We start from the raw sequence: 16,300 nt of genomic DNA on the forward strand, positions 1-16,300 counted from the left end.
TGTGTTTTTTGGCTTTTCATAAAGTATTTTTTTCAGACTGATGGAAAGAAAACATCCAAAATACAATTTTAAGTGTATATTTTATAGCACTTTGCATCTATAGATTTCAATTACAGTAAATATCTTTTATCTGTTTTCTCAAAATGAGTTTTTCTCCTGCTCTAAATCAGAAATCTCCACTTCAGCTTAACTCACACACACCAAACTTTACAGTTTTAATCCTGTCTATTTTCTGAAGGTTTTTACAGAGGGATTTGTTGATATATAATTTGCCTGATTTTATACAACATTTTATTCCTAAAAAAAAAAAAAATTAAAAAATTTTTTTTTATCTGGCTGTTGATAGTATTTTCTACGGAAGAGGCCAAGCAATAATAATAATAAAAAAATAAAACTAATTAAAAAAAAAATAAAACCATCTCGGGATTAAAGTTGTTAAATTTCAAGAAAAAAATTGAGATAAAATGTTGAGAATAAACTCGTTAAATTTCGAGAAAAAAGTCGAGATAAAATGTTGAGAATAAAGTCATTAAATTATGAGAAAAAAGTTGTTAATTTACGAGAAAGTCGTTAATTACGAATTTGTTCTCATAATTTAACGAATTTTTTCTCGTAATTTAAGGACTTTATTTTCATAATTTAATGAGTTTATTCTCAACATTTTATCTCGACTTTTTTTTCGAAATTTAACAACATTTTTCTCATAATTTAACAACTTTTTTCTCGTAATTTAATGACATTATTCTCAACATTTTATCTTGATTTTTTTCTCATAATTTAATGACTTTATTCTAAACATTTTATCGCAACTTTTTTTCTCGAAATTTAACAACTTTAATCTCGAGATGGTTTTATTTTTATATTATGGCTTGGCCCTAATCCTCTTCCATAATTTTCTGATTTATGGAGTGATAAAAAGAGATATCCAAAATTCCCTCTGTAAAACCAATGAATTTAATATGTCCAAAAAATTAAACGAGAATTTTGAACCTGGCGTCATTCAATATTCATGCAATAAGCGCATATTTAATTAAATAATGCCTCATTTGCATATGTAAACATAATAAAAAAAAATACATTTATGTAATCAATCAGCTGGGGAAATATGCTGATATTTATTAGTTAATTTTTTTCACCCTATTCACCTGGGGTGTCTCGTCTTAAGAAAGTGATAACAGTGTTAACAAATTTTCATATTTATTTTTTATTAATTATTTTTAATATATATTTTTTTAATGTTTTTTTGTATTATATTTACTATTATTTCCCAAAATGTAAAGACATTTTAATTACATAAAAAATGCTAAACCAATAAATTATTAAAACAAAAATGATCCAATATCAGATTTTTATTCTAGAAATTTATTTAATTATATAATGCCTAATTTGCATATGTAAACATAAAACAAAATATATTTGCAATTTTTTTTTATGTAATCAAGCAGCTGGGGAAGTATGGTGATATCTATTAGTTTTTTTTTACCCTGTCTCGCCTCAAGAAAGTGTTTGGGTGGAGGTTAATCCTGTCGTTCTCTGTCTGTGGCGTCAGGACTGTGAGTTCAGCCACTCGTCGTACCTGCAGGTGTTCTGTGTGTTGTGCGGTCTGGGGATCGTGCTGTGTCTCGTCACGTCTCTGGCGGTGGAGTGGACGGGTCTACGGGTGGCCAAAGAGCTTCACTGCAGCCTCCTGCGCATCATAGTCCTCGCACCCATGAGGTCTGTGTCGGTTCAGTGCATCAATGACGGCACATGCTGACCCAACAGATTTCAAAACCCAAATGCATTCTGTGTTTCCCCACAGGTTGTTCGAGACAACTCCACTGGGGAACATCCTAAACCGATTCTCGACTGATACCAACACTATCGATCAGGTACGGCATGTTAAAGAGGCATATTAAATATTACATTGATTATGTACTGTATGTCTGATCTGGAAAGCTGAGCAAGGTTTGGGGATGGATGGATAAATCTGATGTTTTGGTGTAATTCCAGCATATTCCGGCCACAATGGAGTGTTTGAGTCGCTCGACTCTGCTGTGTGTGTCTGCGGTGGGCGTCATCTCTTACGTCACGCCCGTCTTTCTCATCGCTCTGCTGCCGCTGGCCATTGCATGTTACTTCATTCAGAAGTATTTCAGAGTGGCATCCAGGTTCGAGTATAAATCACAGTGCCTGTTATTTATAAAGTTTCACCATCGAGGTCATAGTAAAACGTATGGTGGAGCTGTCAGGTTAACTAGCACAATATAGTGTCATAAGAGTGTTTTCTTTAAAGTTGTTTTTAGCTATATATATTTTTTGTAATTATATTTCCCAATATTTAAAAAGTCAAAAAACTTTTTTTTTTTTTTTTTTTTTTACAATTTTATATTAAATTGTGTTGTATTGTATTTTCTATTATTCCACAATTTAAAAATGTTAAAATGTTTTGTAAACAATTTTTCATATTTCATTTTCATTATTTTTAATATATTTTTATTTATATTTTATTTTTAATGTTGTTGTTTTGTTTTTTGTATTATATTTACTATTTCCCAAAATTTAAAGATGTTTTAATAATACAAAATGTTTCTTTTTTAATAATTTATTGAATTTGCATTTTTAATGTTATTTTTAATTTTTAATGTTAATATTTTTATTTCCCAAAATGTAAAAAAAATACATAAATTAAACGTTTTATACTTTATTTTTATAATTGACCATATTTTTATTTTTATATATCATATTTCATGTTGTTTTTGTATTTTATTTTCTATGTTTTTTCTTATAAATTAATGTTAGAATTATTTTTTATTTAATTTTAATTATTTATTTTTTACATTTTGATATTTAAGTTTTGTATTATATTTTCTATTATTCCACAAGTGTTAAAAATGTGAATAAGTTTTCATATTTTTGTTTTATAAATTATTAAGTATAATTATTTATATTTTATTTTTAATGATGTTTTTTCCTATTATTTTCCCAAATTGAAAAATGTTTTAATGTTACATAATTTTCATATTTTATTTTTATATTTTAAATTTGAATTCCTTTTTTCTATTTAAAATTTATTTTTTATTTTTTTGTTTTTAATGTTGTTTTTGCATTATATTTCCTATTTTTATTTATTTTATTTTTTTCTTTTGCAAAACTTAATTTTTAATTATATAAAAATGTTTACATTTAATTTTTTAAATGTTAAAAATGTTTCAATGATACATAATGGTAAAATAATATACAAAATTGTAAATTTTAGTAATTGATTCTTGTATTGGTGCATTCCTTCCTTTCTTCTCATTATTCATGTCTTCTTCTGTTAGAGACCTGCAGCAGTTGGAGGACAGCACTGAGATGCCTCTTCTGTCCCATTACTCACAGACCATCGAGGGTCTCACCACCATCAGAGCTTTCAGGTGACGCACACAAACACACACACACACACACACACAGATGTTTGATGCTTCAGCAGCACTGTGACGATGACCGGACATTGACTGGACTGTCTTTTGTCTCAGGCATGAGCAGAAGTTTAAGAAGAAACTGCTGGAACACACAGATGCTAATAATATCTCCTCCCTCTTCCTGACGGCAGCCAATCGCTGGCTGGAGGTTCGCATGGTAATGAAAAATCTACATAATTCATATATATTTACTTGCTTATTATTACTTTCAGTATGTTATAAATTCATTTGGCATATTAATCACTTTTCATAATGCATATCGTTCAAAAGCAACAATTGTTGATTCTCTGCAGGAATACGTCGGGGCGTTTGTGGTGCTGATAGCAGCGGTCGCGTCGATAACCAATGCTTTATACAGCCAGGTTTCGGCAGGACTCGTGGGTCTGGGACTCACATATGCACTGATGGTAATCTAGAGAAATAAACCGTCAACAGCCGTTACTTGTGTGAGTTCAGGAGCCTAACAGCCTTTTCCTTGCTGTCCTGAAGGTGTCAAACTACCTGAACTGGATCGTGCGTAACCTGGCAGACATGGAGGTGCAGCTGGGCTGCGTGAAGAGGGTCAGCGCTCTGATACACACTCAACCGGAGAGCTACGACGGGCTCATGAGTGAGGACAACATCAGATAATCACAATACAGAACACTGAGTAACAATAACAGTTGGAAACATTGTTGGTTTTTTAAATAATAATAATAAAAAATATGAATATATGATTTCAAATATTAATTTCTAATCACAAGTAGATTAAGTATAACAGTTTGTTTTTTTAAGTATATATGAATTAATATGAACTTCTGATGAATTATTATTATTTTATTATTATTATTTATGTTTTGTAATCTATTTTCCTGGTATATATATATATATATATATATATATATATATATAAATTTATTATTATTTTTTTTTTTTTTTTTTTTTTTTGGGAACATTAAATAAAAAAAATATAATTTAATTTGAATTATAAATTAAATATATTTTTAAATATATGTGAATGAAAATAAATGTTGATATAGGTTTATAGTTTATACTGATATATATTATTATATTAATTATTTTGGTGAATATAATGTTTTCATGTGGACACCACAGATACACATTTTTTTTCAAATATATATAATATTTTTGAGAACATAAAAAAAAATCAGATGTTATTAAATAAACAAACTTAAAACCAATGATTTCTATATATTAAATATATTGTTCTATTTTTTTTTTGTATATACACGAGTAGTTCATGTTCATTCAGGTATATAATAAATATAATATAATATAATATAATATGATATAATATAATATAATATAATATAATATAATATAATATAATATAATATAATATAATATAATATAATATAATATAATATAATATAATATAATAAATATAATATAATAAATATAATATAATATATATAATTTTTTTTTTTTTTTGTCAGGGGCATTTTTTGGGAACATTGAGTAATAATAATAGGTCAAATTATAGTGAGCAAGTATTGATATTTGATCTAAATCCATATGATAAAAATATATCCTATCTATCTAATCATATTTTATATAATTAATAGCGTTCCTGACTATTCGAATATACAATATTATTCTCCACAGAACATTAATGTAATATCTGGTAATATTATTAATGAAATTTCAGCTGGTGTGACGTTATGTGTGTGATTCCAGCTCCAGCTCAGGTTCCTGCCGGATGGCCGAAATACGGAGAGATCCAGATCAACAATCTGAGTGTGCGCTACGACACCAGCTTGAAAGCGGTTCTGAGACACGTCAATGCCCACATCAAACCGGGACAGAAGGTCATTCTGCCGCTTTACACTCTCAGACGCTTCACTGGGAGAAATGTACAAAGAACAATTTGCACATGATGACTGAATGTTTTATTGCTAGGTGGGAATATGTGGACGGACGGGAAGTGGAAAATCGTCCTTTTCTTTGGCTCTCTTCAGAATGGTGGACACGTTCGAGGGTAACGGGAACTTCCTAAAATGATCAAACTCTTCATGTTCTGATCTGCAGGTCTTTGCGATCACACACGTGCTTTGTTCTCACACAGGACAAATTCTCATTGATGGGATTGATATTGCCAAGCTTCCTCTGCAGACGCTACGATCAAAGTTTTCCATTATCCTGCAGGATCCTATTTTATTCAGTGGAACGATTCGGTGAGGCTTTTCACATTTCTCAAGCCATACACATAATTTATTCCTTTTAAACAGCATTTTCCAACAGGTTGCCTATACGCGCACTCGCATGCACGCTCACTCACACACCAACTCCATTGCTGACTCATTTGCTGACTCGCTCACTCACTGACTGACTCTCTAACTCACTCACCGACTCACTCACCCAAATATCAGCCACTTTTCTAGTCTCAATGACTCACTCAATCACCGAATCACTCAGTCACTGACTTATTCAGTCACTCACTGATTCATTGACTCACTCACTGACTGACTCTCACACACAAATATCAGCCACTTTTCTAGTCTCACTGACTCATTTACTCAATCAATCACTCACTCACTCACTCACTCACTGACTTATTCAGTCACTCACTGATTCATTGACTCACCCAATCACTGAATCACTCACTGGCTCATTCATTCACTCACTGATTCATTGACTCACTCACACACACACACACACACACACACACACACACACACACACACACACACACACACAAGCCACTTTTCTAATCTCACTGATTCATTGATTCACTCACTCACAAAAATATCAGCCACTTTTCTAGTCTCACTCAATCAGTGAATCACTCACTGACTCATTCATTCACTCACTGATTCATTGACTCACTCACTCACACACACAAATATCAGCCACTTTTCTAGTCTCACTGACTTTACTCAATCACCAAATCACTCACTCACCAACTCACTCACTGACTCATTCATTCACTCACTGATTCATTGACTCACTCACTCACCCAAATATCAGCCACTTTTCTTGTCTCACTGACTCACTCAATCACCGAATCACTCACTCACTGACTCATTCATTCACTCACTGATTCATTGACTCACTCACTCAATCACCAAATCACTCAATGACTCATTTATTCACTCACTGATTCTTTGACTCACTCACCCAAATATCAGCCACTTTTCTGGTCTCACTGACTCACTCAATCACCAAATCACTCACTGACGCATCATTCACTCACTGATTCATTGACTCACTCACTCACTCACTGACTCACTCAATCACCAAATCACTCAATGACTCATTCATTCACTCACTGATTTATTGACTTACTCACACACACAAATATCAGCCACTTTTCTGGTCTCACTGACTTTACTCAATCACTGAATCACTCACTCACCAACTCACTCACTGACTCATTCATTCACACACTGATTCTTTGACTCACTCTCACTCACTCACCCAAATATCAGCCACTTTTCTAGTCTCACTGACTCACTCAATCACCGAATCACTCACTCACTGACTCATTCATTCACTCACTGATTCATTGACTCACTCACACACACAAATATCAGCCGCTTTTCTAGTCTCACTGACTCACTCAATCACCGAATCACTCACTCACTGACTCATTCATTCACTCACTGATTCATTGACTCACTCACACACACACACAAATATCAGCCACTTTTCTAGTCTCACTGACTCACTCAATCACCGATTCACTCACTCACTGACTCATTCATTCACTTACTGATTCATTGACTCACTCACACACACAAATATCAGCCACTTTTCTAGTCTCACTGACTCACTCAATCACCGAATCACTCACCCACTGACTCATTCATTCACTCACTGATTCATTGACTCCCTCACTCAATCACCAAATTACTCAATGACTCATTTATTCACTCACTGATTCATTGACTCACTCACTCAAATATCAGCCACTTTTCTTGTCTCACTGACTGACTCAATCACCGAATCACTCACTCACTGACTCATTCATTCACTCACTGATTCATTGACTCACTCACTCACTGACTTATTCATTCACTCACTGATTCATTGACTCACTCACACACACAAATATCAGCCACTTTTCTGGTCTCACTGACTTTACTCAATCACTGAATCACTCACTCACCAACTCACTCACTGACTCATTCATTCACACACTGATTCTTTGACTCACTCTCACTCACCCAAATATCAGCCACTTTTCTTGTCTCACTGACTCACTCAATCACTGAATCATTCACTCACTGATTCATTGACTCACTCACTCACTGACTTATTCATTCACTCACTGATTCATTGACTCACTCACACACACAAATATCAGCCACTTTTCTGGTCTCACTGACTTTACTCAATCACTGAATCACTCACTCACCAACTCACTCACTGACTCATTCATTCACACACTGATTCTTTGACTCACTCTCACTCACCCAAATATCAGCCACTTTTCTTGTCTCACTGACTCACTCAATCACTGAATCATTCACTCACTGATTCATTGACTCACTCACTCACTGACTTATTCATTCACTCACTGATTCATTGACTCACTCACACACACACATATCAGCCACTTTTCTGGTCTCACTGACTTTACTCAATCACTGAATCACTCACTCACCAACTCACTCACTGACTCATTCATTCACACACTGATTCTTTGACTCACTCTCACTCACCCAAATATCAGCCACTTTTCTTGTCTCACTCACTCAATCACTGAATCATTCACTCACTGATTAATTGACTCACTCACTCACTGACTCACTCAATCACCAAATCACTCAATGACTCATTCATTCACTCACTGATTCATTGACTTGCTCACACACCCAAATAACAGCCACTTTTCTGGTCTCACTGACTTTACTCAATCACTGAATCACTCACTCACTCACCAACCAACTCATTCACTGACTCATTCATTCACTCACTGATTCATTGACTCACTCACTGACTCACTCACCCAAATATCAGCCACTGTTCTAGTCTCACTGACTCACTCAATCACCGAATCACTCACTAACTGACTTATTCAGTCACTCAATGATTCATTGACTCACTCACACACACAAATATCAGCCACTTTTCTAGTCTCATTGACTCATTTACTCACTCACTCACTCACTCACTCACTGACTTATTCAGTCACTCACTGATTCATTGACTCACTCACACACACACACACACACACACACACACACACAAATATCAGCCACTTTTCTTGTCTTACTGACTCACTCAATCACCGAATCACTCACTCAATGACTCATTCATTCACTCATTGATTCATTGACTCACTCACAAAAATATCAGCCACTTTTCTAGTCTCACTGACTCACTCAATCACTGAATCACTCACTGACTCATTCATTCATTCACTCACTGATTCATTGACTCACTCACTCACTCACACACACACAAATATCAGCCACTTTTCTAGTCTCACTGACTTTACTCAATCACAGAATCACTCACTCACCAACTCACTCACTGACTCATTCATTCACTCACTGATTCATTGACTCAATCACTCCCCCAAATATCAGCCACTTTTCTAGTCTCACTGACTCACTCAATCACAGAATCACTCACTCACCAACTCACTCACTGACTCATCCATTCACTCACTCATTCATTGACTCACTCACTCAATTACTATTTTATTCACTCACGGATTCTTTGACTCACTCTCACTCTCACTCACCCAAATATCAGCCACTTTTCTTGTCTCACTGACTCACTCAATCACCATATCACTCACTGACTCATTCATTCACTCACTGATTCATTGACTCACTCACTCAATCACTGACCGAATCACTCACCGACTCATTCATTCACTCACTCAATCACCGAATCACTCACTCACCAACTCACTCACACAAATATCAGACTTTTTTCTAGTCTTCTCAGGTGTAGTCTTGAAGCATGCACTTGTTTTCTCTCTTTCTCAGGTTTAATCTGGATCCAGAGAGAAAGGCCACAGACAAAATGCTTTGGGAGGCTCTTGAAATCGCCCAGCTAATGCCAGTTGTTAAAGCTTTACCTGGTGGACTAGGTGAATGAATACGTTGTCATTTTTTAAAAGTAAAGTCTACACATTAGTGACGCCAACTGACTGGATGAGCAGAACAAAAATAAGAAGTACACTATCATTCAAATGCTTGGAATAATTCAGAAGTCTCTTCTGCTCACCAAAGCTGTTTATTTGATCAAAACTACTGTAAAAAATGTTAAATATTATTACAATTTAAAATAGCTGTTTTCTATGTAAGTATATGTTAAAGTGTAATTTATTCCTTTGATCAAAGCTGAATTTTCAGCATCATTACTCCAGTTTTCAGTGTCACATGATCCTTCAGAAATCATTCTGATATGATGATTTGCTGCTCAAGAAAAATGTATGATTATTATCAATGTTGAAAACAGTTGTGCTGCTTCAGATTTTTTGTGAAAAAAGAAAAAGAAATGAATTACTTTCATTCAGACATTTATATAGGTTTGGTTGAACCTCCACAGACGCCACAGTGACGGAGGGAGGAGAGAACTTCAGTCAGGGCCAGAGGCAGCTCTTCTGTCTCGCCCGAGCCTTCGTGAGGAAGAGCAGCATCCTCATCATGGATGAAGCCACAGCATCGATCGACATGGCCACAGTGAGAACCACAGAACATCATTCACTGGCTTATTTGCTGCATGTAAAGTTGACCTAATCTCCATCTTCCTTTGCTCCTGCAGGAGAGCATTCTGCAGAAAGTAGTCATGACGGCGTTTGCAGACCGGACAGTGGTGACGATAGCAGTGAGTACCTGCACCTCTCGCACTATGAACCGTCTTCAGCATGGCTTGGTTGCGATCTGATGGCTGATGTGTTTTGTGTCGGACAGCATCGCGTTCACACCATCCTGGGCTCGGACGCGGTGATCGTGATGAAACACGGTGCGATCGTCGAATACGATGAACCCGATGTGCTGCTGGAGCAGAAGGACAGCGTTTTCTCCGCGTTTGTGCGAGCGGATAAATAAAGATGGTTGGATGGAGGAGGAATATGTGGGATCTTTATGGTTGTATAGTTCATTGCTTGTAAAATAATAAAATGCTGAATTACATAGTAATCTGTATATTGGAGATCTGTAGCGAGGGTCTATTATAAGAACTAAACTATCAGAAATTAAAATGAATAATAAATTGTCCCTTTTTAAAACATGTATTCAGTATGTACTTTAGGACAGGGGTTTTCAATCTTTCAGATGATACACACCCCCATCCTCAAATTTAAAATGCAGCAAAACATTTTTATGTATAAGGATCCAATTTATACTGTGAAAAATAAGTATTATAAATGTGTAAATCTCTTGTTTAGAAAAAAATAAAGTTTTTTTTCTTCTACTCCCTAGTACTTTACTGTGTATTTATTTTAATAATAGCACATTTTTAATCTAATATTTTGTTTTATTAATTTACATTTCTATTTATTTTAATCTATTTATATATTTAACTTTAATCAATACTTTATTTTAAAAAGCATTTTTACAATTTTTTTATACTTCTATTCCCACAGAGCACTTCCCCATTTTGAAAACATACAACAATGATGTTTGACTGCACTGCCATCTATCTGCATGCTTCAGCATGATCGTTTTATGAGTTTTATAGGTGAAATGACCCTTTGCAAAAGACATCGTTCTCACACCACACTTCATTTTCACGCAGTGAGAAATACATTGTGGAGCAAAGAGGACACGGACAACGCGCCGACAGAGAAAGTTACCTTTGGTCTTAAATTGGCATTTTTTTCAGAAAATATATTATATATATAATAAATGCCATTATATATATAATATATATAATAAATGCCATTTTGTGGCTCTTTAATGTGTGGTGACAGATCGCTGTAGCGCCTCAGTTCAAGCGTCACGTGAACCGATTCCTCTTTTACTAGTTATAGCATGAAATAAACATGAATGAACATCAGAAGGTATGTTGTTTCAACCGAGGAAAGACGTCAATACACACCATTTTCAAGGTAAAGTCCACAAATGTTAATGATCCAACTCTCCTGTCTGGTTTGTTTATTGGACAAACGACAGATTCAGCATTATGATTGGTCAGACCGCCTGTCAATCAAACTCCCAGAGAAGGGTGAATTAAAGGTTTTTTAAATGTACAGAATGTATATAATAAGCAAGTACATCATGAATCCATCTTCCAAACTGCCTATAATAAGTGTTCATATTCCGACTATTTTAGACCGGCCGGGACGACAACCTGTGGAGCAGCCCAGTACCTGACTCTTCATATACATAAACAGAGAGAAGTAGCTCCGGTGTCATGACATGTCAGATCCTCCCTTGAAATCGGGTCTCCCTAAACTATCAGTTAATGATTATCATAAGTACTGTATATACTAATAATATTATTTAAAATATGCATAGCTTACTATATAATGCGTATGAAATCACAGTGCATAATAAAACTAATTGAAAATAATCGACTCGATTTCTTCCGTCTTTTTTTTCCCTGCCTCTTCCCCCATATAGGGACTGATTTTCCTGTTGTCTTTGCAGCTAAAGCATGATAAGTGTGTTTAACTGTCTAATATATTTGCTCTTTGCGTCACCAAAATACACTATGCTAAAATCAAAAGATGTGCAGGATTGAACATGCTTTGTGTAAGTGGGCGGATCTCTTCTGGCATCGATTCTCTGATTGGTTAAGTGGAGTTTTCTGTGCAGAATCATGGGTAATGTAGTTTTTCACCAGGAATTCCACTGTTAAACATGCAAAAATAATGCTGATGGCTTATGACAGCTACAATCACCAAGACACATGAAATCACATCATCTTGAGTTCACAGAAAAAAAAAGAAATACCCAAGTTTGTGACTTTTAAATATTTTATTAGGTTATAATTTGCAGAGCTTAAAATATTAAATCGCTTTTAACTTAAAGTATTATTAAAATACATAAAACAAAAGCCAGAACTGAGGAGCCCTGAAACTGTCAACTAAAACCAAAACGAAAAGAAACAGAAAACAAAGAAATAAATTAAATAAAAGAAAAAAGAAAAGGGTCCGATCTTCTCACAAAGAGGTCATCGAAACACAACTCTCTTAACAGCGACGAAGGGAGAACTAAAACATCTGCCGCTCTTTTTCTCGCTCGCTCAGTCACTCTAAGATAATATTAATCTTTGCGATCGATACGTAGACACTAAGTGTACATTCTTTTCCATTCACAAATCGTCTTTTCAGAATGAGGCTAGACATGATTACAAGCCTCCCTGCGTCCCACTGCACCCGAGACGCTCCAAACGTCGGGACGTTTCCAGAGCCTGAAGAGCAGGCGTTTGGATTCAACAGCAGACAACGCGAATGTCTTTGTCACTCGAGAGAGAACGCATGAACCCAGGCCCTGGAGCCAAACGTGCCCGTCGAATCATTCAGAGGGTCTCCTCTACAGTGGTTAACATGCTAATATGCAACAGAAGTCTATCCCGTTTAAGTAGAGGACCGTTCGGGATGATGGGACTGCTATAGGATGAGTAAAGTGACACCGAGAGGCTTATGGTTGAGCAGGTAGCATTGACAGCTCTCTCAGTTCCTGAGTGCAAAAGCCTTGAACACACACACATACACACACACGCACACACTCCCCTTTTACCCTATAAAAAAACGAGAAAGAAACCTTTATACCATACACGAGGACCAGGCCAACACCCTTATTACACCAAGAGAGGGGAAAAGTGCTGCTCATATGCATCGAAGGGGCGAGGGAAGATGCGAAAGGAAGCGAAAAACGGGAAGGAAACGAAAGAAGCATCAGGTTGTTCTTGGTTAAAGGGTTAGACGGGCCGCCTCTGAGGTCATTCGGCCCGGCTGAGCGCTCCTTACTGGGTCCTAAAGAGAACAATGTTCTGGAAGGGTGAAGGTCTGTGAGTCCCAGCGGCTCTGTGAGCGCCGTAGACCTTCTGAACCCCGGCTTGGCAGGTGCGGCGAGAGCCCGGGCGCCGGCCTCATCTCTCGGTCACGTGGTTCTGTGGCTGAGGCGGCAGAGGCGTGCAGAGGGCCTCCGTCAGGTCGTCCATTATGGACGTCTCCTTGGGGTCCATCAGATTGAATTCCCTTATAAAGACTATGAAATGCGTGTACAGTGTGTTTAGGTGTCCGTGCAGGTCCATGGCCACCGTCTCCTTGTAGTGGGACCAGTAGATGTGCGCCAGAACGTGGAAGAGATACCTGCAGATTTTCTTCACCAGTGTGTCGAAGGTGTTGGGGAACTCTTTACCTGCAGAGGACACGAGAAAACAGCGGTTTGTACGAGAACAGCAATATTTCTCATATTCATATCAGGGCTGTAAGTATGGTGGGTACGTTTTTTTAAAGAAGTCTCTAATGCTCATGTGTTTATTTGATCAAAAATAATGTAAAAAAATGTGAAATATTATTGTAATGTGAATATATAGTAAAGTGTAATTTATTCCTGTGATCAAAGCTGAATTTTCAGCATCATTACTCCAGTCTTCAGTGTCACATGATCCTTCAGAAATCATTCTGATATGATGATTTGATACTCAAGAAACATTTATGATTATTATCAATGTTGAAAACATTCATGCTGCTCCAGAAGCATTTTGTTTTCAGGATTCTTTGATGAATAAAAAGTGGAAAAGAATAGTCTTTTGTAACATTATAAATGTCTTTACTGTCACTTTTGATCAATCTACTGCAACCCAGATGAATAATAGCATTAATTTCTTAAAAAAACAAACAAACAAACAAACAAACAAAAAAACGACCCAATCTTATGAGCACTAGTGTATAAACTATCAGTCAAAAAGTTTGGAAACATTACTATTTTTAATGTTTTTGAACAAAGTCTCTTATGCTCATTAAGGCTGCATTTATTTCATAATAAATACAGAAAAACAAATAATAAATAAAACAGTAATATTGTGAAATATTATTCCAGTGTAAATCAGCTGTGAATATATAGTAAAGTGTAATTTATATCCAGTGATCAAAGCTGAATTTTCAGCATCATTACTCCAGTCTTCAGTGTCACATGATCCTTCAGAAATCATTCTGATATGATGATTTGATGATCAGTTATTATCAATGTTGGAAACAGATGTGCTGCTTCAGATTTCTTTGGAAACTGTAATACTTTTTTCAGGATTCATTGATGAAAATATTTTCTAACAATATAAATCTTTACTATCACTTTTTATCATTTTAAAACACATCCGTGCTGAATAAAAGTATTAATTTCTTTCAAAAAAAAAAAAAAAAAAAAGAAATTACTGACCCCAAACTTTTGAACGGTAGTGTATATTGTTACAAAAGATTTCTATTTTAAATAAATGCTGTTATTTTTAAACTTTTTAATCATCAAAGAATCCTGAAAAAAGTATGACAGGTTATAAAATAATATTAAGCAGCACAACTGTTTCCTACATTGATAATAAATCATCATATCAGAATGATTTCTGAAGGATCATGTGACACTGAAGACTGGAGTAATGATGCTGAAAGTTCAGCTTTGATCACAGGAATAAATTATATTTTAAAGTATATTAAAATAGAAAACCATCATTTTAAATTGTAATAATATTTCACAATATTATTGTTTTTTCTGTATTTATTATGAAATAAATGCAGCCTTGATAAGCATAAGAGACTTTGTTCAAAAACATTAAAAATAGTAATGTTTCCAAACTTTTTGACTGATAGTGTATATTAACTATAAATCAAGTTATGTTTTATATCAGATTATATATTTATACATATATATTTTCATCAAAACCTGGAAAATCACAATTTTAAAATTATATGTACAATTATAAAGGTCAAAAGCCTGTCCTCTTCAGTCAAAAACAAGCGAAAAATTATATGTTTTTATTTATTTATTTATTTATTTTTGCTTCATCGGAATGGGATGACACTTGGTGACTTTTGTTGCATTAGCTATGTGAAAAAAAAAATCATTGGCATAATTCAGATATGTTAAAGGGTTGTAAAAGAAATAGTCACACTTGGCTCCTTCGGGGTCAAAAATGACCACCATAGGAAATGAATGGGAAATACGGAAAAATACGAAAACTCAGAATCTTTTGGGGATACACACTACAAATCAACCACTGCAGGCACGTGCAGGGGGGGGGGGGGCCTGGGTGCTTGAGCACCTGCCCCTTTGCCCCTTAGTGCTCAAAGTGCCCTTTTGTCAAAGCAAAATTTCCTCTATTTTTTTTTTTTTTTTTTGTAATAACATGACCTTTTGTGAATGTCTAAATATTAGTAAAATTTATTAATAATAATTTAGCCGTAAATAAAATGACCCACATGATGACCTTTTACCTGACGACGAGGACCTCATCCGACCGGCACGATTCCCCATGCCGCACGCGCATTTTTAATTGCCAGGGGATATTTTCAACACCGCGGCAGCTGGTAAGTGGTGTTTCATTCTCAGCGAAGTGATTTTGAAGTTTATTTACTTATTATTATTTTACAAGAACGATGTGATGTGAGAACATTCAGAAGTGTTGTTTATATTGCTGTGTGTAGTCTGTAGTGTAGAAGTAACGTTAGCGTGCTGTTTGAGGGAGAAAAGTTTCACAGGCAGGCATCGAGGGGTCTGTTCTTTTTTATGTTATTTGACTAAACTATTATTATATTACAATATTTATTTATTTATTTATTTATTTTTAAACGTAGAGTGCCTTAAAAATAATTATCACAACACTGGTAAGACTTATTCAAATTTTCTCATTCTCTGAATTATCATTATAAAAATAAAAATAATATAATATAATTATATTTTAAATGTGACACACATTTTTTTTTCCTACAATAGCAACATTGTTTACAACAG

At 35.1% G+C, this 16,300-nt stretch overlaps 2 protein-coding genes across 5 annotated transcripts in view; one reads left to right on the top strand and one right to left on the bottom strand.

Moving 5' to 3' along the window:
* abcc8b (ATP-binding cassette, sub-family C (CFTR/MRP), member 8b) overlaps positions 1-10,584 on the top strand; it is a gene marked incomplete at its 5' end in the record, with an annotated part of 38,102 nt that extends 27,518 nt beyond the window's left edge. The window contains 14 exons of the mRNA XM_067390736.1: positions 1,550-1,716; positions 1,802-1,871; positions 1,993-2,150; positions 3,303-3,395; positions 3,498-3,600; positions 3,737-3,850; positions 3,933-4,053; positions 5,121-5,251; positions 5,343-5,421; positions 5,509-5,617; positions 9,386-9,489; positions 9,951-10,084; positions 10,167-10,229; positions 10,316-10,584. Of these exons, the coding sequence (XP_067246837.1) occupies positions 1,550-1,716; positions 1,802-1,871; positions 1,993-2,150; positions 3,303-3,395; positions 3,498-3,600; positions 3,737-3,850; positions 3,933-4,053; positions 5,121-5,251; positions 5,343-5,421; positions 5,509-5,617; positions 9,386-9,489; positions 9,951-10,084; positions 10,167-10,229; positions 10,316-10,453 (1,584 nt within the window). The remainder of the gene's footprint in view (positions 1-1,549; positions 1,717-1,801; positions 1,872-1,992; positions 2,151-3,302; positions 3,396-3,497; positions 3,601-3,736; positions 3,851-3,932; positions 4,054-5,120; positions 5,252-5,342; positions 5,422-5,508; positions 5,618-9,385; positions 9,490-9,950; positions 10,085-10,166; positions 10,230-10,315) is intronic.
* A 1,733-nt stretch (positions 10,585-12,317) lies between these two features.
* The window catches only part of mob2b (MOB kinase activator 2b), a 51,396-nt gene continuing 47,413 nt past the window's right edge, over positions 12,318-16,300 (bottom strand). For all 4 annotated transcript variants that reach the window (XM_067389574.1, XM_067389572.1, XM_067389571.1 and 1 more), the window contains exon 5: positions 12,318-13,714. In XM_067389574.1, the coding sequence (XP_067245675.1) occupies positions 13,443-13,714 (272 nt within the window). In that variant the 3' untranslated portion in view covers positions 12,318-13,442. The remainder of the gene's footprint in view (positions 13,715-16,300) is intronic.

The sequence above is a fragment of the Chanodichthys erythropterus genome, chromosome 7 (genome assembly GCF_024489055.1).
Source record: "Chanodichthys erythropterus isolate Z2021 chromosome 7, ASM2448905v1, whole genome shotgun sequence".
In the NCBI taxonomy this organism is placed as follows: Eukaryota; Metazoa; Chordata; class Actinopteri; order Cypriniformes; family Xenocyprididae; genus Chanodichthys; species Chanodichthys erythropterus.